General features: G+C 33.3%; 1 protein-coding gene across 11 annotated transcripts in view; it reads left to right on the plus strand.

Annotated features, from left to right (window-relative positions):
- Ctl2 (Choline transporter-like 2) overlaps positions 1-27389 on the plus strand; it is a 127953-nt gene that overhangs the window by 61362 nt on the left and 39202 nt on the right. For 3 of the 11 annotated variants that reach the window (XM_068382891.1, XM_068382892.1, XM_068382893.1), the window contains exons 2-6: positions 6669-6873; positions 16275-16397; positions 22538-22701; positions 23186-23363; positions 25299-25450. In XM_068382891.1, the coding sequence (XP_068238992.1) occupies positions 6846-6873; positions 16275-16397; positions 22538-22701; positions 23186-23363; positions 25299-25450 (645 nt within the window). In that variant the 5' untranslated portion in view covers positions 6669-6845. Of the gene's footprint in view, positions 1-6568; positions 6874-12137; positions 12215-12243; positions 12262-12747; positions 13092-16274; positions 16398-22537; positions 22702-23185; positions 23364-25298; positions 25451-27389 lie in introns of those variants that run through there. The other 8 variants (XM_068382888.1, XM_068382894.1, XM_068382883.1 and 5 more) reach the window with 7 other exon arrangements.

Below are 27389 nucleotides of genomic sequence, written 5' to 3' on the forward strand. Positions count from 1 at the left end.
TTATGAAAGTTCTATTTTGATGTTACTGTTCTTAAAATATTTTAATTGTTCATTAATTCTCACGTAATTTATTTATTTCCTTGTTTCCTTTCCTCATATGATTATTTTTATTGTTTGAGCCCTTGGCCTTATAGTATCTTGTATTTCCAACTAGGGTTGTAGCTTAGTTAAATAATAATAATGAAAATAATAATAATTTATTTCCTTATTTCCTTTCCTCACTGGGCTGTTTTACCATGTTGAAGCCCTTAGGATTATAGCATCCTGTTTTTTATTCAACTGATAATATTAGTAATGATAATTTTCTATTTCCTTATTTCCTTTCCTCTCCGGGCTATTTCTCCCTGTTGGAATCTTAGGGTTATAGCTTCCTGCTTTTCCAACTAGGGTTGTAGCTAGTAATAATAATAATGATAATAATAATATTGTATTTCCTTTTTTCCTTTCCTTGCGGGGCTCTTTTTCCCTGTTGAAGCCCTTGGGGTTATAACGTCCTATTTTCCAACTAGGGTCGTAGCTTAGCTAGGAATGATAATAATAATAATAATAAAGAATTTGTATTTTCAGATGCTATAGTTAACATCATGTATATATAATTGAATTTTAAATCAGTAGGTCTGTCAGAATATCTTATTAGTGGAGACGTTCTGGGGTATTGATTAGAGGCCAAATCAGAACGTGTTACTTTCTGGTGCCTCCCCTTCAACTACTGACATCTTGGAGTAACTTGGGGTGGGGAATTTAGTATAAAAATTCCTAATACTGCACTGTAATTGTTCAGTGGCTACTTTCCTCTTATTAAGGTTAGAAGAGAGACTTTTAGCTATGTTAAGCAGCTCTTCTAGGAGAAGGACACTCCAAAATCAAACCATTGTAGGTAGTAGGTTGGTCAGGGCACCAGCCACCCGTTGAGGTACCACCGCTAGAGAGTTATTGGCTTCTTTGACTGGCTAGACAGTACTACATTGGATCCCTCTCTCTGGTTACGGGTCATTTTCCCTTTGCCTACACATACACCGAATAGACTGTCCTATTCTTTCCACATTCTCCTTTGTCCTCATACACCTGACAACAATGAGATTACCAAACAATTCTTCTCCCAAGGGGTTAACTACTGCACTGTAATTGTTTAGTGGCTACTTTCCCCTTGGTAAGGGTAGAAGAGCCTCTTTAAGCCATGGTAAGCAACTCTTCTAGGAGGAGAAGAGACACTTCAAAATCAAATCATTGTAGGCAGTAGGTTGGCCAGGGCACCAGCCACCCGTTGAGATACTACTGCTAGAGAGTTATTGGGTTCTTTGACTGGTCAGACAGTACTTCATTGGATCCTTCCCTTTGGTTACGGCTCATTTTCCGTTTGCCTACACACACACCGAATAGTCTGACCTTTGCAAATCGGCAAGAAATCACTTTTAGAAGCTTTTGAGTGTGTTCTGTAGGCTGGGTTGTTCGTATTTTGTAATATTGCATCCCAGATTATATATATTTTAATCCAGATCTTGGTATATCAGCACACCTGTTGCTTGGTCCTTGTGTGATCACAGATGCGTGAATGGCATTGGAAAGAGTTATTACCTCCTACAACGAAGTTAGAAGGAGGTTATGTATTCCCCAGGTTTGTGTGTTTGTTTGATGTTTTGTGATCACTTCCATGGCTACAATTTTAATCGTAGAGTTATGAAACTTGCAGGGATTAACTGTTATGTAATAAGCTGGGCCTAATTAAATCTTGGAAGGTCAAGGTCAAAGGTCAAGCAAAATGTCCAATTCACGTAACCAGCCATAAGTTTGGACATCGTTGTCACAGAGACTTCAAACTTGGTTCATATTTGGGTGTGTGAAAATCAACGCCAATTAATACATGTTAAGGTTAAAGGCCAAGGTCAAGGTCGAGCGAAAGATCGTGAAATAAGCTGCTGCAGCGGAGGTCTGTGCTCTACTGAGTGGCAATCTAGATTGATCGTTGATTTTAGCCTCTGTACTTTTGGTCTTTTCAAACTTCGCCCATAAGGTCAGCAGAAAAGATACTGCACCAAGTTAGACACTTTCCTCCCTAGTATTATTATTATTATTATTATTGTTGTTGTTGTTAGCTAAGCTACAACCTTAGTTGAACAAGCAAAATGCTATAGGCTATGCCCTATTAGGGTTCCAGAAGGGAAAATACCCCAGTGAGGAAAGGAAATTTAATACCCCAGTGAGGAAAGGAAATTTAATACCCCAGTGAGGAAAGGAAATTATTATTATTATTATTATTATTATTATTATTATTATTATTATTATTATTACTAGCCAAGCTACAACCATGATAGGAAAAGTAGAGTACTATAAGCTCGAGGGCTCCAACAGGGAAAATAGCCCAGTGAGGAAAGGAAATTATTTTCATTACTACTACTAGCTAAGCTACGACCTTAGTTAGAAAAGTAGGATGCTTTAAGCTCAAGGGCTCCAACAGGGAAAATAGCCCAGTGAGGAAAGGAAATTATTATTATTACTACTACTAGCTAAGCTACGACCTTAGTTAGAAAAGTAGGATGCTATAAGCCCAAGGGCTCCAACAGGGAAAATAGCCCAGTGAGGAAAGGAAATAGAGAAACGGAGAGAATAGAATGAGTGTACCATCAAGCACAAGAGCTCCATTTTGGGACTAGCAGAGTGTTGCTTGAAGAGAGATACATTATCTTACTGAAATGCCTCATTTCCTGTAACTGTAACAACATGCCATCTGCGTGTGACAGGGCCGTTGAACGATAGGAGTTTGTCATCTGTCTATAACAGGAACTCTGAATATCATTCTAGTAGATCAGGGCGTCATATTTTTTTTTTTTTTTTTTTTTTTTTTTTTTTTTTTTTTTTTTTTTTTTGTATTGAGGAAAGGGGGATCTGCTGTGTTGCACACGTTCCGTTAATACAACTTATCTTTAGTTTATATATATATATATATATATATATATATATATATATATATATATATATATATGAATATATATATATATATATATATATATATATATATATATATATGAATATATATATATATATACTGGTATATATATATATATATACTGGTGTACATATGAATATATATATATATATATATATATATATATGTATGTATATATACTGGTGTATATATATATATATATATATATATATATATATATATATATATATATATATATATATATATATATATATATGTATATATATATATATATATACTGGTGTGTATATATATATATATATATATATATATATATATATATATATATATATATATATGTATATGTATTTAGATACCAGTATATATGTTGTCTGTGTGTATGTGAATACACACCCGCATATATTATTATTATTACTAGCTAAGCTACAAACCTAGTTGGAAAAGCAGGCTGCTATAAGCACAAGGGCTCCAACAAGGGAAAAAAGCCCAGTGAGGAAACGACGTAAGGAAATAAATAACCTTTATGAGAAGTAATCAACAATTAAAGTAAAGTATTCTAAGAGCAGTAACAACATTAGAATAGATCTTTCATATATAAACAATAAAAAGAGACTTGTTATCTTGTTTACCATAAGATTTGCTGCAATTTTGAACCTTTGAAGTTCCACCGATTCAACTACCCGATTAGGAAGATCATTCCACAACTTGGTCATAGCTGGAATAAAACTTCTAGAATACTGTGTAGTATTGCGCCTCATAATGGAGAAGGCCTGGCTATTAGAATTAACTGCCTGCCTAGTATTACGAACAGGATAGAATTGTCCAGGGAGATCTGAATGTAAAGGATGGTTAGAGTTATGGAAAATCTTATGTAATATGCATAATGAACTAATTGAACGACGGTGCCAAAGATTAATATCTATATCAGGAATAAGAAATTTAATAGAAGATGAGAATCAGCAGCTGAACACCAGATAGATCATTCCACAACTTGGTAACAGCTGGAATAAAACTTCTAGAATACTATGTAGTATTGTGCCTCATGATGGAGATGGCATGACTATATAAGCGGAGTTTACACGATCGAATAGTCCACCGAACTCTGTTCTACAGACAATTGTTTGAAGTGATGTTCGAGCGTGGTTGTCGAACTGTTCGAAGAAAGTCAGATCTAGCCTGACATCGTCCATAAATCTTATGCATTTGTGACTAACTCCACCGCTTCGAACCGTTTGACGAGCAGGTTCGACAACCGAGTTCGACGAACCGTTCGACCGTATAAACCCCGTTTAAATAGCCAGGCCTTCTCCAACATGAGGCTGAATACTACACATTATTCTAGAAGTTTTATTCCAGCTGTGACCAATTTGTAGAATGATTATCCTAATCGGGTAGTTGAATCGGTAGAACTTCATAAGTTAGATTTAATTGCATACCTAGTATTACGAACACGGCGATACTGTCATTTTAGTCCCAGTTCTTGGTATCAAAATATCCACTGTATTATCAGTAGGAATTCCCTTATATTATAGGATTATATCACAATAAATAGATAATACCCCCTTATCACATCAAGCATTATAGTATTAGAATGCATTACTGAAAAGTGATAATATTGATAAGTAATTTTTTTTTCAATCGAAAAAAATGACATGTACTAGATTAGTTGATTATCAATAAAAAAAAATCATGTTAACTGTTTAGCAACGCCCATATGGATAATAATCTTTGAAGGGCGGGGGGGGGGGGGGCAAGCGAATTTCAAGTAACATACGAATCACTTTCCCAGGTATAAGCCTATATCTATATGTATGTATATACTGTATATATATATATATATATATATATATATATATATATATATATATATATATAAATAAACATATATATATATACATATATATATATGTATATATATATAAGTATATATACATTTATATATATATATATATATATATATATATATATATATATATATATATATATATATATATATATGTGTGTATATATATATACATATATATATATATATATATATATATGTGTGTGTGTGTGTGTGTGTGTATATATATATACATATATATATATATATATATATATATATATATATATATATATATATATATATATATATATATATGTGTGTGTGTGCGCGCGCGCATATCACAAGCAAAGCCTACATGAACTAAACATTCCAAAGAGTCTAATCCCGGAGCTAATGCATCCGTTGAATGACATCAGACTAACCAAAAGATTCTCTTCCATTTTCTCGCTTATGACTTTTGTTCAAAACCAGTCCTTCTGGTGAGACCAGCTACCAGCCAGGTTCTTGTTTCGAGGCTAAATCTCCTGGTAGGTAAACTAGCTTTAATGACATGTGGTTAATTAAGCCGTGAGAAAATACGAGTGGGGTGGGAGACCCCATCTATACGGGGAGCGTTCTATCTCTTGGTTTATTACCTCCGCCAACGAAGTAGGGTGGAGGTTATGTTGTCGCCCCTGTATGTCCTTTAGTCTTTTGATTTTGTTTAGTACCCAGTGTTGTCATTATTGTTATTGTTATTATTATTATTATTATTATTATTATTATTATTATTATTGTTGTTATTATTATTATTGTTATTATTATTATTGTTGTTGTTGTTATTGTTTTATTATTATTATTGTATTATTATTATTAATAATAATTTATTATTATTATTATTATTATTATTATTATTATTATAATATTTACTGTTGTTATTATTATTAGATTAATATTATTATCATTATTATTATTATTATTATTATTATTATTATCATTATTATTATTATTATTATTATTATTATTATTTCTCCCGACTCGTCAAAAATAACTTCTATAAATATATGGATAGACTTGAAATCACACGGATTCAACCCTCCCCTCCCCCCCTTCCCCCTTTCCTAACTACAATCCGCTGATTCAGCAATTTGTGGGTGAGTGTGGTTTCCGAGTGTCCCTCTCTGGGTACCCCCTCTCATCACCAGGGTATAACTACTCTCTTCTGAGCATGACAGGAAATGTATATATATATATATATATATATATATATATATATATATATATATGCATATATATATATATATATATATATATATATGCATATATATATATATATATATATATATATATATATATATATATATATATATATATATATATATATATATATATATATATATATATATATATATATATATATATATATATATCAGACACTTTATATATATATATATATATATTATATATATAATCAGACACTTTATATATATATATATATATATATATATATATATATATATATGTATATATATATATATTATATATATATAATGTGTATAATCAGACACTTTATATATATATATATATATTATATATAATGTATATAATCAGACACTATATATATATATATATATATATATATATATATATATATATATATATATATATATATATAATCAGACACTTTACTTTGTCTTTATTATATAGTGGAGATTATTATTATTATCATTATTATTGTTTATTATTGTTGTTGTTATTATTATTATCCGCCTAACACTAAATACTATTTATCAGTCACATTTAAACACAACCTTAAAATATTTGCCAAAAAAATAATGAAAATACATTTCCTATGAAGAAATTGTAGGATAAGTGAAATCTATTAAATAAATCAACTTTTTGAAATTCCCATTCACGCAGTGCGTACATTTGATTGTCCATTGAACAGTATCCAATTCAAAGACAAGAAAGAAATCTTTAGTGGACTGAAAGTTGTGGAACTGTGAACTAGTTTCTGAGCGAAGGAAATGGTAAATTGTGTTGGAGTTCTCTCGTAGTAGATTTACTATCACTGGGAGAGGTTGTCCATTCACAAACATGTCAGGGGAAGACGTCAAAGAGCATGGTAAGTACATTGTTTTTATTATTGATATTTGTAGTAGGAGTAATTATATATGTATGTATATTATATATATACATATATATGTATATATAATATATATTATTATGTATATAATATATATATATATATATATATATATATATATATATATATATATATAAATATATATATATTTGTATATATATATATATATATATATATATATATATATATATATATATATATATATATGTGTGTGTGTGTGTGTGTGTGTGTATGTGTGTGTACTTGCACAAACTCATTACACACACACTCATGATTTATTTTAAACAAAATTAAGGAAAGAAATTGAAGTAGAAACTTAAAAGAGAATTATAAGTTATTTTATAATCACGTAATGTAAAGGTGAAAATGTAAATGTAGAAACTTTATAGAAAATCATAAGTTATTTTATAAAAACGCAATGCAAAGGGAAAGGTCATTTAACATATGTACAGTATCTCAGAATAATATGTACAAATGAACAGCCATGTCGAATTTGAATGAATTACAGGGTCGATGGAGTAAGTAGTTTCAAGCTGTTTTGAATGTGGAAGATGAAAGTCTTGAAAGAGGGTTAGTGTAAGGCAGAGAATGCTCGTGTAAATGACTTATTATTATTATTATTATTATTATTATTATTATTATTATTTTTACTTGCTAAGCTACAACCCTAGTTGGAAAAGCAGGATACTATAAGCTCAAGAGCTTCAACAGGGAAAAAAGCCCAGTGAGGAAAGGAAGTAATGAAGTAAGGAAGTAAGGAGTGAGGTAAGAAAACAATGAAATAAGATGTTTAAGATTAACAACCTTAAATGAATGTATCATATATAAACTATTAAAAATTCAAAATAACAAGAGGAATAGGATAGAAAAGAGTCCCCTAGTGTACCCTCAAGCAAGAGAACTCTACCCCACGACAGTGGAAGACCATGGTACAGAGGCTATAGCACTACCCAAGACTAGAGAACAATGATTTGATTATGGAGTGACCTTCTTTTAGAAGAACTGCTTACCATAGCTAAAGTGTCTTTTCTACCCTTACCAAGAGGAAAGTAGCCACTGAACATTTACAGTGCAGTAGTTAACCCATTGAGAGAAAAGAATCGTTGAGTGACATGATATCGATTTATGAGTAATTTTTGGCTGGGAGAAAGGCCCCAGAGGAATGGGTATAAAGGCCGCTCATGAATGGCAGAGGCAAGGGACAGTGACATTGCCCTATCAAGCAGGGCAATGCCCTAGAGACTGACCTTATATACATATGATCAGCACCCAAGCCCCCTCTCCACCCAAGCTAGGACCAAGGATGGCCAGGCAATGGCTGCTGATGACTAAGCAAATAGACCTATAGGTTCCCACAAACCACCCATCCTTAGCTCACAAGGATGGTGACGTTGTGGCAACCAAAGGAGGTAACGAGTTTAAGCGGGACTCGAACCCCAGTCTGGCAATCACGAGGCAAGGACGCTACCACCAGGCCACTACAACCCTTATCTGGATTACAAGGGAAATGTTGCACTATGATGCGGGAAAGGTCGCAAAGCAATTGGTAAAGGTTACAATGTGGCCTTTTAAGAATTATATGGGTATAGCATTTACATATCAGTATGTAGTAATGTCCCCGACTGGTGAACGCCAGACTGGGGTTCGAGTCCCACTCAAACTCGTTAGTTCCTTTGGTCGCTGCAACCTCACCATCCTTGTGAGCTAAGGATAGGGGGTTTGGGGGAGCCTATAGGTCCACCTTCTGAGTCATCAGCAGCCATTGCCTGGCCCTGTTTGGTCCTAGCTTGGGTGGAGAGGAGACTTCGGCGCTTATATGCATATATGGTCAATCTCTAGGGCATTGTCCTACTCCATAAGGCAATGTCACTGTCCCTTGTCCCTGCTATTCATAGGAACTGATAAATGAAGTTGGAAGGATCCTAGGATTGTATGCAGTGAATGTTGGGGAGTTTGATGTCCTGCTGATGATGCTTCAGTGGTGATGTGTGAAGATGCTGATAATGTGGAAGATTTATTGCTTAGGGAGTTTATCCACTATTTATTATTTGTGTATCTACATACATACGGTATACAATGTAGGCCTATGTGCATATACTGTATATATATATATATATATATATATATATATATATATATATATATATATATATATATATATATATATTTAAGCCAGTGCACACTTAATACATATATTTATTAGATATATATGTAATATATAAGTAGGTATATGTGTACATTCTATAATATATATATACATATATATATATATATATATATATATATATATATATATATATATATATATATATACTGTAATATATATATATATATATATATATATATATATATATATATATATATATATATATATATATTTATATTACAGATATATATATATATATATATATATATATATATATATATATATATATATATATATATATATATTACAGTATATGTGTGTATATATATATATATATATATATATATATATATATATATATATATATGTTTATGTTTATATATATATATATATATATATAGAGAGAGAGAGAGAGAGAGAGAGAGAGAGAGAGAGAGAGAGAGAGAGAGAGAGAGAGAGAGAGAGAGTATATATAATATTTATATAAGTATCCCTACGTTTAATGCCTACTTTAGTCCACACCCCATCCAGAAGAAATCAAATGGCTGCAGATAAAATTATACTTAAGGAAATCTCATCAACAGCCTAATTGAAATCGACAAACGAATTGACTCCATCAGCCAATCACAGAACCACACAACGACGGGGAATAAATAGTTTATATAGGAAATATTTATTTTAATGTTGTTACTGTTCTTAGAATATTTTATTTTTCTTTGTTTCCTTTCCTCGCTGGGCTATTTTCCCTGTTGGGGGCTTCTGGGCTTATAGCTTCATGCTTTTCCAACTAGGGTTGTCGCTTAGCAAGTGATAATTATGATAATGATAAATACGAATTTGCTTAGAAGCGTTCACTCTAGGGAGTTGTTAGTCGAAATTGCACAGTTGTGTTAGGGTATATATATATATATATATATATATATATATATATATATATATATATATATATATATATATATATATATATATATATATATATATATGTATGTATGTATGTATGTATGTATGTATATATATACTGTATATATATATATATATATATATATATATATATATATATATATATATATATATATATATATATATATATATATATTGCTTGTCCCTTTCTGAGTAAGGATACCTTTACTTGGTGGAAAAGTTTGTGTTAATGACCAGCAAAGCAGCACTAGCCAGATCTACTCATACTAGATTGGTTTGTTGTGAGCGATCAGACTGAAATCTCCCACCATCGCCAATCCTCAGTTGTCCAGCGTCGTGTTTAAAACTGGCCAAACCCCCGACATAAATAAGGACATGTCTGAGGCTTTTGTCCAGCAATGGGCTGCATTTCTTGTATATATATATATATATATATATATATATATATATATATATATATATATATATATATATATATATATATATATATATATATATATATATATATATATATAAAATATTCATTGAAGGAAATTGCCCTAGTGGCGTCAATGTGTGGTGGTTCCCATATTTGGGAATTATTTTCCTTACCCTGCTTACCAAATTGTGATTGATAATAATTAATAGGAAATTGCTTTGTTTTATAAAAATAAAGGTGTTGTTATAGTCATAACCTTTGGCTAAAAAAATATCAACAAAAACGGATGAAAACAAACTTTTTTGTTGTTGTTGTTGTTGTTCGAAACATGTAACTGCGAAGTGCCAACGTTGCCAATGTACGACAATTATTATCATTTAAGATCTTTTCTTTCTTCCCCTTATAAAATTATTCTAAATACCCATGACTTGCGACTGGCAATATTTGCGGGCGTGTGAATGATTGATTGCTAACATGCATGTTGAGGAAATTCACGTCGTAAGCTAAAGGATTTAACATTTTTCGTTATGTGAATCCAATCGTTTGTTTCTTATGGCAAGATTTCTTAGAAGTTTGCCCTCCACTTCCATGTGTCTGGAGGTACCTGGCATTAATACCTGGGCACTCATTTAAGCCTCTAGTTTTCTAAATGTTCGAATCATTGATTTAATTGAATGCCAAGATCTTTCTTGATTAAGTAAATTTATTTAAAACTACTGAAGGTATCTACATAATAATCTAGATAGACTAACAGGAATAGTCCAGTGATCTGGAAAAGAAACAATAATATGATCTGGCAACTTAAGTCACTGAATTAAATCCACTGTGCAAACGTTGCCAATGTACGAGAATTATCATACATGTACGACAACTTTTTAACCTTGAAATTTTCTATCTAGTTTTACATTATTTAGTGATAACTAATCACCATCAACTGTTAGCGTTAGAGATCTGGAAATTCTATATAAATTTTCTAAATGTAGGGTTATAGTACAACAAATAATAAGAAAGTATTTAGAAATCGGTTCTGAATTATTTATAATTATGGCCATAGGCTTAATTATTTCATGATGAGAAGGTAAACATTATTTTTTCCAGTTTTGTGTATAGTGAAAACTTTTACATCTTATCTTAATTGAAAAGCATTTTTCATATATATTGCGAAATATGTTATACAAAGATTTAAGGGAGCTATATATAATATTCTAAAGTATTATATCATTTGAAGGAAATAAATTTTTTTTTCTCTCTTTTTTGCAATGTTGTATTATGATCTATTGACTTTTCAACTTTTTACAGTTTTTCAACACATAATTTATTATTATTATTATTATTATTATTATTATTATTATTATTATTATTATTAATACTTGCTAAGCCACAATCTTAGTTGGAAAAGCAGGATATTATAAGCCAGAGGGCGCCAACTGGGAAAATAGCCCAGTGAGGAAAGGAAACAAGGAAAAATTAAATTTATAAGAAGAGTAACATAAAAAAAATATCTATATAAACTAAAATCTTGAACAAAACAAGAGGTATTGTATTATGTTAGATTATCATGTAGGCCCTTTTTAAATACAATTTTGGACAGGAGGCTTAAAGTTTATTTGGAACGAATTGTAGATAAGACTGTTAAGACACAGTAACATATTTAGAATTGTACGACACTTTTTGTAGCCTTTTAGTATGACGATTATGTAAAAACCTCTCTGGCAACCCTACCACGGGAGGTATTATGAATGGTCTGGGACTGGGAGCGGGGACTCCGGAGTGGGAGAGATTTGGGAGTTCTGTTTGGGACAAAGCAGTCTTCTTGGGAACCTCGTAATGCCAATGTCAGTGAATTCTATCCACCCACATCTATAGGGAGCTTCAGCACAGTGTACAGTACTATTAAGAAAGCATATCTAAGACTTATATTTACGTTCTGTGGATACGGGCCATTGTTAAGGTGGTCTATCGCGTTTTAAAGTGTGTTATTGCCTTATTTAATAGTGTTATGCAGTACGAGCGTTATTCCTTAAACCTTCCCTTATAGTGTTAGTTCGTAAACCAGTGTGGATTTCCTATTGTGTAGCTCGAAATGATTATGGTGGTGCCCTGGTTCCTAGAATTACATCAATTTTGTGAATAATATAATGTATCTTTAGTTGCTTTGTTAGAAAGAATAGATTTGTACCTATTCCAAAAAAAAAAAAAACTATCACTATATATATTCTGGAAATATTTGGTTTCATAAGATTGTGTAACCATTAATGATTGTAAAAAATATGAATTTGAGAGACTCCCTGTGCTTGCAAGTGTTATTTTTTCCATATAAAATACAAATAATTTTATAACAAGTACTCTAAGTAGACTGAAATTTCAGGACAATTGGCTCATGGTTTCCCCCAAAGTTTTAGCTCAATGAAAACGTGATATAGGTACAAAGGAAGGTTTTTTTGTGACGTCAGTAGCGCTATATCCGATTAAGCTGAAGAAAGTGACATTTCCTGAGCGTGATTGAACGTCATTCTTGTGACTGTTTCCGATTTAGGAAGGTTCATACTTTTTTTCCGATTTTGCGTTGAAAGTTATTTGCGAGAAAAGTAGTTAACATCAGCTGTTTGTGCATTAACTGTGTTGCCTAATTGCGTAAAATTCACCGCAGGAATTTCTTCTAGATTAAAATGGGTGGAAAAAAGAAACTGAGAGAAGATCCGGAATTGAAAAGTAAGTAATCTCTCTCTCTCTCTCTCTCTCTCTCTCTCTCTCTCTCTCTCTCTCTCTCTCTCTCTCTCTCTCTCTCTCTCTCTCTCTCTCTCTCTCTCTTTGGTAGTTAGCTGTTTATCTCGATTGCAATTCCGTATAATTTTCTTCATTTTATTATATTTTTAAGGCGAATATTTCCTAGGTACGTTCACTGTTAATTCACGTTGCCTCAGATACATTCACTATTAATTCATGTAGCCTCAGATACATTCACTATTAATTCATGTAGCCTCGGATACATTCACTATTAATTCATGTAGCCTCAGATACATTCACTATTAATTCTTGTAGCCTCAGATACATTCACTATTAATTAATTTAGCCTCAGGTACGTTCACTATTAATTCACCTAGCCTCAGATACATTCACTATTAATTCACCTAGCCTCAGATACATTCACTATTAATTCATGTAGCCTCAGATACATTCACTATTAATTCACCTAGCCTCAGATACATTCACTATTAATTCACCTAGCCTCAGATACATTCACTATTAATTCATGTAGCCTCAGGTACGTCCACTATTAATTCATGTTGCCTACAATTTAATGCTCGTTCATATCAAACTTCTATACAAGTTAACTCCTAGGTCCTCCGTATTTTTGGTGATATAAATTTTGTCAGTATATTATCACGTTTAGTTAACGCCACAATAAATATACTATCTCTCTTTCTCGCTACTGAAGCCTACGCAATGCCTTTTAAACCCTTATAAAACATTTCATTTATCACGAAAAGCTTTTCAGTGTTGTGAATACATCTTTTCCTTTCCAGAACAACTTGACACTAAACCAAATTGATTCGAGTAATGACCTTGACTATAATTCAGTGTTTACGCATTTTCGTTATTAGCTGCTGTTATTATTATTATTATTATTATTATTATTATTATTATTATTATTATTATTATTATTAGCTAAGAATAGCCCTCGTTGAAAAACAGTATGTTTATTATTATTATTATTATTATTATTATTATTATTATTATTATTATTATTATTATTATTAGCTAAGAATAGCCCTCGTTGAAAAACAGTATGTTTATTATTATTATTATTATTATTATTATTATTATTATTATTATTATTATTATTATTATTATTATTATTATTATTATTAGCTAAACAATAGCCCTCGTTGAAAACAGTATATTATTATTATTATTATTATTATTATTATTATTATTATTATTATTATTATTATTATTATTATTATTATTATTATTAGCTAAGAATAGCCCTCGTTGAAAAACTAAGTTTATTATCATTATTATTATTATTATTATTATTATTATTATTATTATTATTTTTAGCTAAGAATAGCCCTCGTTGAAAAACTAAGTTTATTATCATTATTATTATTATTATTATTATTATTATTATTATTATTATTATTATTATTATTAGCTAAGCAATAGCCCTCGTTGAAAACAGTATATTATTATTATTATTATTATTATTATTATTATTATTATTATTATTATTATTATTATTATTATTATTATTATTATCTAAGCAACAGTCTTGGCTGGAAAAGCATTTTATTATAAGCCCGAGGCTCCAACTCGAAAAAATAGTCCAGTGAGGAAAGGAAATAGACTACAAGAGAAGTATTGAACAATTAAAATAACATATTTTAAGAACAGTAACATTAAAATAGGCTTTTCATAAATAAACTAAAGAGACTTAAGAAAACATTCGTTGTAAATGTGGACCTTTGAAGTTCCACCGATTCAACTACCCGATTAGGAAGATCATTCCACAACTTGGTAACAGCTGGAATTAAACTTCTAGAATACTGTGTAGTATTGAGTCTCATGATGTTGAAGGACTAATTTCTTTATTCTTGGTAGTCTCATGATGTTGAAGGACTAATTTCTTTATTCTTGGTAGTCTCATGATGTTGAAGGACTAATTTCTTTATTCTTGGTAGTCTCATGATGTTGAAGGACTAATTTCTTTATTCTTGGTAGTCTCATGATGTTGAAGGACTAAATTCTTTATTCTTGGTTTACCAGCGAGCAGAAGTTATTGAGGTTGAATTTATAAATTTTTTAGATATTTCTTTAAGATGAAATATGTACAAATAGCTCACTAGAGCCCTTTATTATTATTATTATTATTATTATTATTATTATTATTATTATTATTATTATTATTAATTGCTAAGCTACAACTCTAGTTGGAAAAAGCACAATGCTCTAAGCCCAAGGGCTCCAACAGGGAAAATAGCCCAGTGAGGAAAGGAAACAGGGAAAACTTAAATTTTTAAGAAGAGTAACAACATTAAAAATAGATAATGGAAATTCGTAAGGAAATGGACACATTATTTGGGGGCTTGATCACAAGATGAATTTCGGGAATAAGGGTATTATATCAACACATTGTTATTACTCCCTCCAACGAAGTTGGAAGGAGGTTATGTTTTACCCACTGTTTGTGTGCTTGTGTTTGTTTGTGAACAGCTTCTTTATGAAACTTGTAGGTATTAACTGTTATGTAAAAACCTAGAGTGATAACATTTTGGAAGGTCAAGGTCAAAGGTCAAGTCCAAGTAAAATGTCCAATTCACGTAATCAGCCATAAGTTTGGACACTGTTGGCGCAGAGACTTCAAACTTTGATCATATTTGAGTGTATGAAAATCCATGCCAATTAATGCATGTTAAGGTCAAGGTCGAGTCCAAGGTCAAGCAAAATGTCAAATTCCGGTCATCAACCATACGGCCACAATTTTAATTGTACAGTAATGAAACTTGCAGGGATTTTAAACTGTTAAGTATAGAGCTATTAAGGTTGAAGGTCAAAGTTGAGTCCAAGGTCAAGCCAAAGGTCAAATTCCAGTCATCAACCATACAGCCACAATTTTAATCAAAGTAATGAAACTTGCAAGGATTTTAAACTAATATGTGAAGGGCTGGAAATGATTAATTAATTCGGGGAAAGACAAGCTGGTTTCGAGAAATGAGCTGCCGTGTCGGAGGTCATCACTCTCGGAGTGCTTTTCTAGTTTGATGATGTATTTGCGTACCATTCAAACCTTATAATTTTGATAATGCTATTTAAATTGTTAATAGAATATAAGTATTATATGATTTTTATTTTTTTCTCTGTTTGATAACTAATACAGTTAATTTTTTTCAGGAGAACCTGTCCAGTATGATCCAGAATTCAAGGGTCCCATCAAGAATAGGTCTTGCACAGATATTCTCTGCTTTCTGCTTTTTGTAGCATTCCTGGCTGGATGGGGTGTTGTAGCAGGATTTGGTAAGTTTATATGTTCTTTTGTTACCTAAGCTTTGATATTCATAGATGTTGATGTATTAGATTAAATGCCTATTTTCTAACTCAGGGTTTATATTGCTTGAAGACAAGCGCTTGAAACTCTGAAAGAAGGACACCGTTTTGAACTCAAGACAGAGAAAAAAAATTATTACCTTAGCTTTGATATTCATAGATGTTGATGTGTTGAATAAAATTAAATGCCTATTTTCTAACTCAGGGTTTATATTGCTACACAACAACTGTTTAAACTAAACAATAGCACCGTTTGGAACGCAAAACAGAGGGCAAGAATTGTCTTTTGAGGAGAAGACATACTATAATGATTTAAAGAATGTTTTCTTAAATGAAGAACATTTACCAGACATTCGTTGTCAGGTCTGTTGAAAGGGAAACCATTGGAAAACGGTCGGATCCTGACCCTCGTTTCTGAAGGGTCACTGTCTCCACAGACAGTATTTTGAATTCAAGATTGATTCATTTTATCAGTACATACACTGGCTATGGCTACTTGGTTACCTGGACATTAAATTAAAATATACTATACTGTACTAGTCTAATTAAGGCTAAATTGGTCAATCACCATCTTATAAGAAAGCTATACAGAAACATTCATCTTTTTTTTTTCTGGTTCTTTAAGCTGTAAAGTGTACCAAGTAGCTGCTCTCTAGAGAGTTTAATTGTTACTAAATGTCCAGGTACAGTATGTTTAAACCAGGAGGAAGTGTCATAAAGTAGTTGTTGTTTTTTTAATCTTTTGGAAATTACGAATATTTTAGTTCTAGTGGTATTTAGAAGTTGTAGTTGCTAGGTTTCAGATATAATTTTATCTGAAGAGATGCTCATCCGAATGTCCTACCCAACCCCTATCGTGGTTCCCATCGAGGTGGGGGATCTGCTGTTCGTGTAAATACAGGTATGAGACTAGCACATCACCACTGTGTTAATGAATGGGCGTTATAAACACAAGCGGTAGGCAGTGCAGAAATGACTTAAAATTCTATGTTAATTATCAGACTCGGTAGGAGTGCTGATACCACTCTACCTTTTGACCTCATTATAGTCAGTCCAGTAGAGGCAAAGGTAAGAGAGGAGCCAAAGGGGTGCTAAGACTGTCAGTCCCCTACTCAGACTGTCACAAGTAGAGGGATGCCTGGAAAGCATATGGACAGTGTGGCTTTAGCATGGTGCCAATGACCGGACGATGTGTGTCCTATGGTACTGATACAGTATTCCATTCATTAGCTTCCCCCCTCCTCTCACTCAGAGATCGAAGACATTTATGTCTTAACTTCCAAACTTGTCGAAACACCTCGCCCTCCATCTAGGGGTAAAGACAGTGTTGGACAAGGGCATGCTACAAATCGTACGGGACAGATATCCCGGCTTTTACAGCTATCTCTTTCTAGTGGAAAAAGTGTGTGGGGTCCACAGATCAATCCTGTTGACTCCATTCAAGATGGAGACAGAAAACATTGTAATGTATGATGGGCAGCAAGGAGAAACTATTTCATGATGTCGTTGGATGTGAAAGACGCATACTCTTAGATCTCAGTCCATTGGTCCAGCAGGAAGTTCCTCAACTTCATCCCTGGGGTGGAGGGGAGTAAGGTGGAAATCTTTGGACTGTCGACTGCCCCTAGGTGTTCACACAAATCTAGATACTATTTTGAGTTTGGGTTCATGCTGATGGTATTCATCTGCTGAGGTACCTTTATGACTGGTTAAAAATATCCGCTTCTTGAAGTCAGCTTCTCATGCATAGAGATAGGTTTCTTGCATTTTTGTCACAATCAGACCATCACAGTAAATCAGGAGAGGTCCAGTCTCGAGTCTAAACAGAAGATGGAGTACCTAGGTATGCTGGTGGACCAAAATCAGAAGATCATTCCTACGGAGGGTCGCTCCATCATACTCAGGAAGGTATCGCAACTTTCCCTCCTCAAGCGACTTATTCTAGTGTGGCAATGGTAATTTTTCTTGGAAACTTCTTGTCCCTGGAGAAGCTTGGAAAGAAGTGATCCTGACCTGGGAGTTTTTTCAGCACCAGCTGAGAGATCACTCGGTGGTGTTCATGAACACCACCACCACCGTAGTGGTCTGTGTTAATAAGAAATGAGGTACTGTACTGTTTTACAGCTCCTTCACTAGTTGGCAGAAATGGAGCACTCCTGGACAATGAACAACTTGATGGAACTTTCAGCAAGATTCATTTTAGGCAAGAAGCTTGGTTCAAGCTAGGTTTCCAGAGTCAAGTGTTAGGAGTAGAGTAGTTGCATCATCCTGTAGAAGCAAAGAAGCTGCTGCCTTTGTGGGGTTCCTGTTTATAGACCTATTTACTAAAAAGCTCAACAAGTTCCTGGTTTACTGTTCACCATCCCCTGACACAGTAGCGGCTCTAAAGGAAGCCTTCTAACACATGTGGGATGAGCTTGATGCTTAATTTTTTCTTCCATTTTGCCTGATTTGAAAGGTAATAAACAGAAGGTTGATTACCCTTAATCTCAGGATGACCCTGGTGACTCCCAAAGGAGGACAAACAGAATGGCTCTCAGACCTGCTGATACTCCGGACTAGAAGTTCCTAGGGAACTTTCCTTTTTGCCCAATTTGCTCTGCCAACTTTGCATGCAGAGATTCCATAGCTCCCTGACATCTTTGTCTTCACGGATGGAGACCTTATCCAGAATATCTCCCAAGAAGAAGCCCGTTGCAAAGTACGGCGAAGGAGATGTCTGGATATTTCTGGGAATTCTTTGCAGTAGTCTGTCAAGCAAACTCTAGGACAAAGGTAAACAGAGACCTTTCTCTACCCTTTGGAATGAGATACAACAGTGAATACTGTGAAGTTCACCAACTCTTTTTGCCAAGGCTAATGCTGAGAGAAATCAGTCTTCAGAGTGAGGTTCTTATCCGACACTTGTCCTAATAGTCCATAGGGAGAACTTTTAAAAGGATCTAAGAAGGGGTAACTTTCCAGTCAGAGCTTCTCTGCAATTGATTGCTGATTTTCTTGTTTACCTTTGCTAGGAGAAGTTCCTTTCAGTCCCAACGGTAAAACCTATCTCTTTTGATTGAGTCGGACATTCCGACTGAATAGATTGTACCTTTCCTCATCGGGGGAATTGTCCATACTTCTGAGAACTTTCGAGTAGTTTTGCCTGTAAGGGGAACTTGGATGTAGCCTGAGTTCTTAGGTCCTTTTTAAAGTTCTCCTTATGGACCGTTACACCATTACTTGCTAGATCGGACATAGATGCAGGTAGGCTTCCACACCGAGCACTGTTCTATAATTGTATAAAGTATATTCCCCATCTTCCTTTGGCTTTTATGTAGGGCCCATTACTTATATCAGCCCTATATTGACAGGATATCCTTACAAGGATTTGAGGTTCTTCCATGACCATCTGTCTATAGACAGAGAGCTAGCTTAAGCTCTGAGATCATTATCTCAGGTTGAAGATGGTACAAGTCAACACTCAGCACTTCTTATGTTCAGTTGCTTGACATCCCGGGAGTTTTGACCAACCAGTTTGGTTATAGGAACTTCTCCCACCTCATGATGAGTCTCCTATTAACAGATGAGGGTTTGTACCCATGCATTAGTAAATAATTTTTAAAAGTAGGTAATATGATTTCAGCAGAGGAAAGAAAACATACTTGTTTTGGGTTGCAGTGTCCCTTGCTGAAGATTCACTTGTACTGTTTCTTTATCAAGTGGACCAATGCAGAAGAATCAAGTCTGACTTCTATGATATGATTTCTCCTCACTATACAAACCTTAGTCCTTTAACTTTGACTTCACACATCAACCACCCACATGCCTTAGGTGAAAGTCAAGGGGACATCTCAGTGTGCTAGAGAGGGGCAGAGCATCCCCCACCTCTTGTCTGTAACCATCGAAACACCTTGGTAATATTTATTTGTACTTTCTTGCAAAAGAAAGAAACTTCTACAACTCTTAATAAGAAATTTGGTACTGAAATAAAAAAGATATTCAGAATATCAAATTAACATTAGAACTGTATTTAGTTCAATTACAGTATAATTATATTGTATAGGTTCTTGGGCTATTCAAGATTTAAAGGGTTTAATATACACAGGGTAATGGAAATAGGCACAAGGTGACACAGAATTCTGCCCACCGCAGTATAATGGCTTAATGCATCAACTACACAAGTTAAGGCTGGAGGCTGTCATTAAGTATATCTCTGAAAAGCATCAAAATGTACTGTACCTTATAAGTACTGCTTTATGAAATACTATATTCTTGTTAGAAATATTAAAGGATAGAATATTGATCATATTAGATACCCCATCTGAACAGTCAAAATGAGGATCATACCATTCTCTCTCTACTATGTCACATTTATCTTATTGGCTCTGCACAGGTTCTTGATAACAGAATACTGTACGTACACAGGAAGTGAATTATCAAGTATGTCAAGCAAACACATAAATAAGAAGACAGTAAGTTCAAAACAAATTGCCTGAACCTTAACCTTCTAGATATATATTGGGACTTCTAGTTAATTATCCTAGTGAGCAAAATTGAACTTCTGTATTCCCTCTTAACTTCTACACTGGGTATAACTGGAAGTTGGTAGCAGGGACACAAAACCCTGGCCTGCTTCGGTGAAAGAAGGAAGTACAAAACCTTATATTATTGCAAATGCATTTCTTGTATTTTATCATGTAAATTAATCCATTAAAGATAATTCTTTAGAAAGAAATCATACCTTCAGAATACTATACTGCTATGAGACCGCATCCCACAAGCAGTGTACATGGAGAGGGTGAATAACGTGGGGTAATAGTCAGCACACTATGCTGAACACTATATACAGTAATAGAATATATATATGGAGATATGCAAACCACACCTGAATAATCCTGATATAATGATTATAATAAAGCACCAACCAAGCTATCCAAAATGTGCTTGAAGACATCTGAAATAGTATGAAATACAAGAGGGTAAGGTTAGGTACTGATCCCGAGCGTGGGTTTGATCTCGCAAAATCGAGTGACGTTCCTATTATTATTATTATTATTATTATTATTGTTACGTGCTAAGCTACAACCATAGTTGGAAAAGCAGAATGCTATAAGCCCGAGGGCTCCAACAGGGGAAATTGCCCAGTGAGGAAAGGAAATAAGGAAACTACAAGAAAAGTAATTAACAATCAATATAAAATATTTTAAGCTGGGTTGCTTCTAGAGAGGAGGGTTTAGGGGATTTTTTTCTTTGCCTACACATACACTGAATAGTCTGGCCTATTCTTTTCACATTCTCCTTTGACAACACTGAGATTACCAGACAGTTCTTCTTCACTCCAGGGGTTAACTACTGCAATGTAATTGTTCAGTGGCTACTTTCCTCTTGGTATGGGTAAAGGAGACTCTTTAGCTATGGTAAGCCGCTCTTCTAGGAGAAGGACACTCCAAAATCAAACCATTGTTCTCTAGTCTTGGGTAGTGCCATAACCTCTGTACCATGGTCTTCCACTGTCTTAGGGTAGAGTTCTCTTGCTTGAGGGTACAATCGGGCATGCTATTTCTATCTTGTTTCTCTTTCTCCTTTTTTATGAAGCTTTTATATAGTTTATATAAGATTGATCTAATTTGATGTTTTTATATAGTTAATATATGGTTGATCTAATTTGATGATGTTAATGATCCTAAAATATTTTATTTTGATTGTTATTACGTCTCTTGTAGTTTATCTATTTCCGTGTTTCCTCTCCTCACTGGGCTAGTTTATCCTATTGGAGCCCTTGTGCTAGCATCATGGATTTCCAACTAGGGTTGTAGCTTAGCTAGTAATAATAATAATAATAATAATAATAATAATAATAATAATAATCATCATCATCATCATCATCATCATCATCATCATCATCATCATCATCATCATCATCATCATAGTAATAATAATAATAATAAGAGAATATTTTTTTTTAATAGGTTATAAAGCTCACACTTCATAGATATTAGCAATGTGTACACGCAGGTAATATTCATTCAAATAAAGTAATTAAGTATCCAAACTATATTTAATTGATCTGCCCATCAATTTTTTTCTGAAACTAAGAATTTTGTTATAATTTGAATTTTATTCTACAGCGGCCTTCAATGGGGACCCGTCTCGCTTGTTATACCCAACAGACAGCTTGGGTCGTGTTTGTGGTAAAGACCCTGAAGTGGTAAATAAGACCTACCTTCTCTTCTTTGATCTGACGAGATGCGCTTCACCAAAAGTCATCGCAACTGGCTGTCCAACTCCACAGGTGAGTTGTGTGTGCCGGAAGTCCTCAACGGTCACAGTAATTATGCTCATCTGAAGCTTGATATAATAATAGAAGATGTTTTTATGTTGACCAGGCTGACACGAGTCTTTTTATAGTTTATATATGATATGTCTGTTTTTGACTTTGTTAATAGTTAATATAGGACATATCTATTTTGACATCGTTACTGTTTTAGAATGATTTATAGTTAACTTGTTCTCATCATTTATTTATTTCCTTATTTCGTTTCCTTACTGGGCTATTTTTCCCTATTGGAGCCCTTGGGTTTATAACATCTTGCTTTTCCGACTAGGGTTGTAGCTTGGCTAGTAATAATAATAATAATAATAGGCCTAAAGTAGTGCATAGTTTTTCAGTAAACAGTATGATTTATGGAGTTAGCCACATGATTTTCTCTTTAACTTGATCAGTTGGCTATGGAATTTTTTTTTTCATACATTTGCTGTTTGTTTAATTTTTCAAGGTGTGTGTGACGGAATGTCCCAAGGAAAACTGGTTTTACACACCTGTAGCCGATGCGAGCACTATTCGATCGAAACTCATATGTATCGAAGGCGTCAATGGTCTAACCGACCCAAGAGAACCAAAGGACTTGGTAGAGAAGGGCATTTGTGCATACTATTATGTGCAAAGTAAACCATGTAAGTATAATTTTCTAATAGGAATATTTGTAAATTAAGTAAAATAATGCAGTTAAGATCAAATCTTTTTAACATTGTTCTACAGATATTTGAAATAATATTGAAAGCCTTACATCTGTAAACTATATGCTTCATTTATGGACTTAATTAATTTTGATAAGTTTAGACATATTAACCCTTTTACCCCCAATGGACATACTGGTACGTTTCACAAAACTCATCCCTTTACTCCCATGGACGTACGGGTACGTCCTTGCAAAAAACTGTTATTTACATATTTTTGCATATTTTTTATAATTTTATGAGAAACTTCAGGCATTTTCCAAAAGAATGAGACCAACCTGACCTCTCTATGACAAAAAACTAAGGCTGTTAGAGCAATTTAAAAAAAATATATACTGCAAAATGTGCTTGAAAAAAAAACACCTGGGGGTTAAGGGTTGGAAAGTTCCAGATAGCTTGGGGGTAAAAGGGTTAAGGAATGTTTATTTTATAGTTTATTGTTCACTGGTGATGTTCTTGAATATGAAATTCTGCATTGAGAAATACTGTACCAGATTTTGATATTTCTACTAGTTTATTTCTAAGATTTTAAGTATCTCTTATATATACTCCCATAATTTAGTTCATTCACATTCTTTTACTTTTTATTACTGGAGTTGGATCAGTTTTCCTCTTTTGTAAATTGCAAGGTTTTGCAATTTTGTGAAAATTTCATGCCACTATTTTTTTTTTTATATTTTGAAGCAAGTTCTTGAATTAGTTATTAAAACTACATAGTATAGTCTGTTTTGAGAATTTCTTTATGCATCATAGCAAGCTAGAAGACTTCTGGTAACTCCACAATACAGCGATAGTACAATAAAAAGTACTTGAGGTGTTTATTCCCACAAAGTTAAGCCTGTACCGTAGTTTATCTTATTCCACTGTAATATAGAACAGCAAACATTATTCATGTATTAAAAGTTTTATAGTTTTCATTACCATGCCACTTGATGAACGTTTTTACATCACTTAGGGATATTATAGAACAAATTTTGGAGCTTTTCAAATGTCACCTTAACTTACTGAGAAAGGCACTGAAATTCATGAGGCCAATCGCACACATAGGGGTGATGACAGAATTTTATGTATTTAAGTGTTAGGATCTTGCAAAAGACAGTCTTTGTAAGTGCTTATTTAAGATTATATCGAATCGGTTAATTTTATAGATTTTTAACAAGATTGGATGCTGTACTTAGTGGAGTTATCGGTAGGTAATCTTTGTGAATTACCATTTTGAGTGATTCAATTTTGATTTTTAATTTTAGCAATCCTTCTAGAATTTTATTACAGTATTTGTTTTTACTCTATTTAAGAACTTGCTAATCCCCAAAACCAGGGAAACTGAAGGCTCAGAAATGAGAGTTTTGGGAGCTTGTTTTTCAGAGATGAAATAATTCACGCATCAAATTCGATCACCATCTCTCTAAGCTTCATATCCTGAAACAATAGTGTTCTCAAAGCTTATGTACAGTATGTATCTGATGAATGAGTATTGGCCATGAACATTTTACTTCTTATAGTTCTTCAGAGCCAAGATATCAATTTCAAGTAAACTTAGCAAAAATTTATCGTAGAGTGAAGAGTATAGAAGTCTTTAAATGGTGGTTGCACTTCCTAATAAAGGGAGATGATTAAAAAGATTGAAAGTGTGGGCAAGTGATTTTAAGATTCACAAGAACACTAAGGTCACATTTTTGCCTGATTATTATACAGTTATTCTCATATAGTGTAGATTCAAATTTGCTCAAACTGTGGGCCCAAGGATCCAGGGAGCACTCAATAGCATTTTAAAGTTTTACATCAGAATATACTGGAAAAATCATGATCATATAATGTACAGCGCAGTATTAGCAACCGCGGCAATAATGTGATTTGGTGATGTATTTTCAGTGGCCCGTAGATGCATCCCAAGAAATGTTACATTCTTTGCTGATAGTATCATGAGTTCTATTGAGGCAACATCCGGCCTGAACAAATTTGAAAAGTTTGAATATCTCACAAAGGCAATGAAATATGTTTTTCGATTTGCCAAGCTCCAGGAGGTATTTTTTCATCTTTTGTTATAAGATGTGCAGCTTAATTAACTAACCTAATTGCACACAGGTTCACCTTTCTTTAGCAGCATATGTCAAATATTTCATACTCTTGTAATCATACTAATTTTTGTATAGCGAGGCTTTTTTTACAAATACTGTCGTTCAAGCTTGGCAAAATTCTTACGTTTGCTAGTAACAGTTCATTTATCTAATTCCATTCAATAAATCTCATGCTGCTGCTGATGTAGTAATATTTAATGCCAAGCTGCTTTTAGGTGATCCTTCACTACCTTCAGTATTTGTAAGATACCTTCAAGAGCTGCAATTTCAAAACTGGGTTTAGGGTCTGTAATGAGATGGCTATGGAGACTTCTTATCAATTTACATCTCATGATTTCTGTACTAACCCTTTCCACTGCATGTATCTCAAGAGAGGATGGATATGGGATTGCTGGTGATATGGTTATGCTGTACATAGGAAATTCTATGGAATTGGAACCAATCTTACATGCACCTCACGGTTTGCATGGGTGCTATGCTTAAGGATGTACAGATACGGTTGTGGATTTTTAACTCTTCCTTCCATATAGTTTAATGACAGTACCAAGACTTTCAAAAACTATTGAACCAGATTGTTTGTGCATACAGTAGTTCTAAGCGAGTCCCATTACTTTACAAATGTACCCAAGGTGGTGGTAATATGAATGAAGCTGAATATGCCAACTGATCAAGGGTTTTATTATGGACTTTTTGTTAAGTAACATGATTTGTCTTCTGGGGTTTATTATAGTTGTAGACGGGAAAAGTTTTCCTACTAAAAAACCTGTGTTTCCTATAGAAAAACGCTTGTTTTCTTCGAAAATGACACTTATTTTCACTGCAAATAAAAATTTAATTATCTAAGAAATAATAATCAATGGGGTTAGCATGCGCAGCTCAGCATGTACTGCTTGCCAGTACAGTACATAGGAGCATGATGTTTTTCTTTTTCTCTGAGTGAAGCGAGCGCACGGTAGAGCGAAAACCATTAGGTTTCTAAAAGATATCCCCGTTCTTAGACGGTCTAATGAATTTTCGGTTTATTTGCTGTCATGAAGGTCAGATTCTGTGAAAGCTCATTATTTACTACAGGAAAAACTATTTTTTTTCTGTTCAAAATGTTGTTCCGTCTGAAACTATAATTTTACCGTCTTCATTTTTTTTTTATATATATATATATATATATATATATATATATTTGATGTCAGAAGGACAGTATTTCATACAAGAGGAAACAAATAATAGAAATTACGAGATCTGAAGCTTTGGCATTGAAATTTTTATTGGTGGATATCATTTTTCCAAATGTTAATTTTTTTTTCTATTGTGTTAGTTTTGATCACTGGTTATAAAAACTTCTTGTAGGCAATAATCTGAAATGCTTTCCTAATAGCTTTTAGGTACAATAGGTTTTCATTTATCATTTTCAGGTATGGCACATAATGCAAGTTTGCAGTTCATGAAAAAACTTTCTCTTGGTATAAAATTAGAATAGATATGAAAATCAATAATAGTACTGTACTTTTTTTTTAATTGAACTCAAAAAGCACCAGTTAAGACCTTTAATGCATACCTATTATTCAGAGACTGCTCATTTCAAGTGGCTAATGACTGTCAGGGCTGGTACAAATGGTACAGTTTTTGTTATACAGCCTGAGCTTAGGCAGAAGGACAGCAATATTTTGCTGGTTTGTTCTGGTGTCCCAGTGGTTTACTGCAGACTTTGTTGCTGACTGGGACCTTCCCCCATATATTCCGTACCATTTTCTATTCCCTTTATTTCCCGTGCCACTTCGCAGCCTGTTTGCACTATACTGCCGTTTTGATGTCATGCTCTCATGGTTATGGCAGTTTACACCACTGAAGGTTGGTTTAGCAACATTCCTCTTCCTCTTTTTTTTTTGAA

The sequence above is a fragment of the Palaemon carinicauda genome, chromosome 11 (assembly GCF_036898095.1).
Source record: "Palaemon carinicauda isolate YSFRI2023 chromosome 11, ASM3689809v2, whole genome shotgun sequence".
In the NCBI taxonomy this organism is placed as follows: domain Eukaryota; kingdom Metazoa; phylum Arthropoda; class Malacostraca; order Decapoda; family Palaemonidae; genus Palaemon; species Palaemon carinicauda.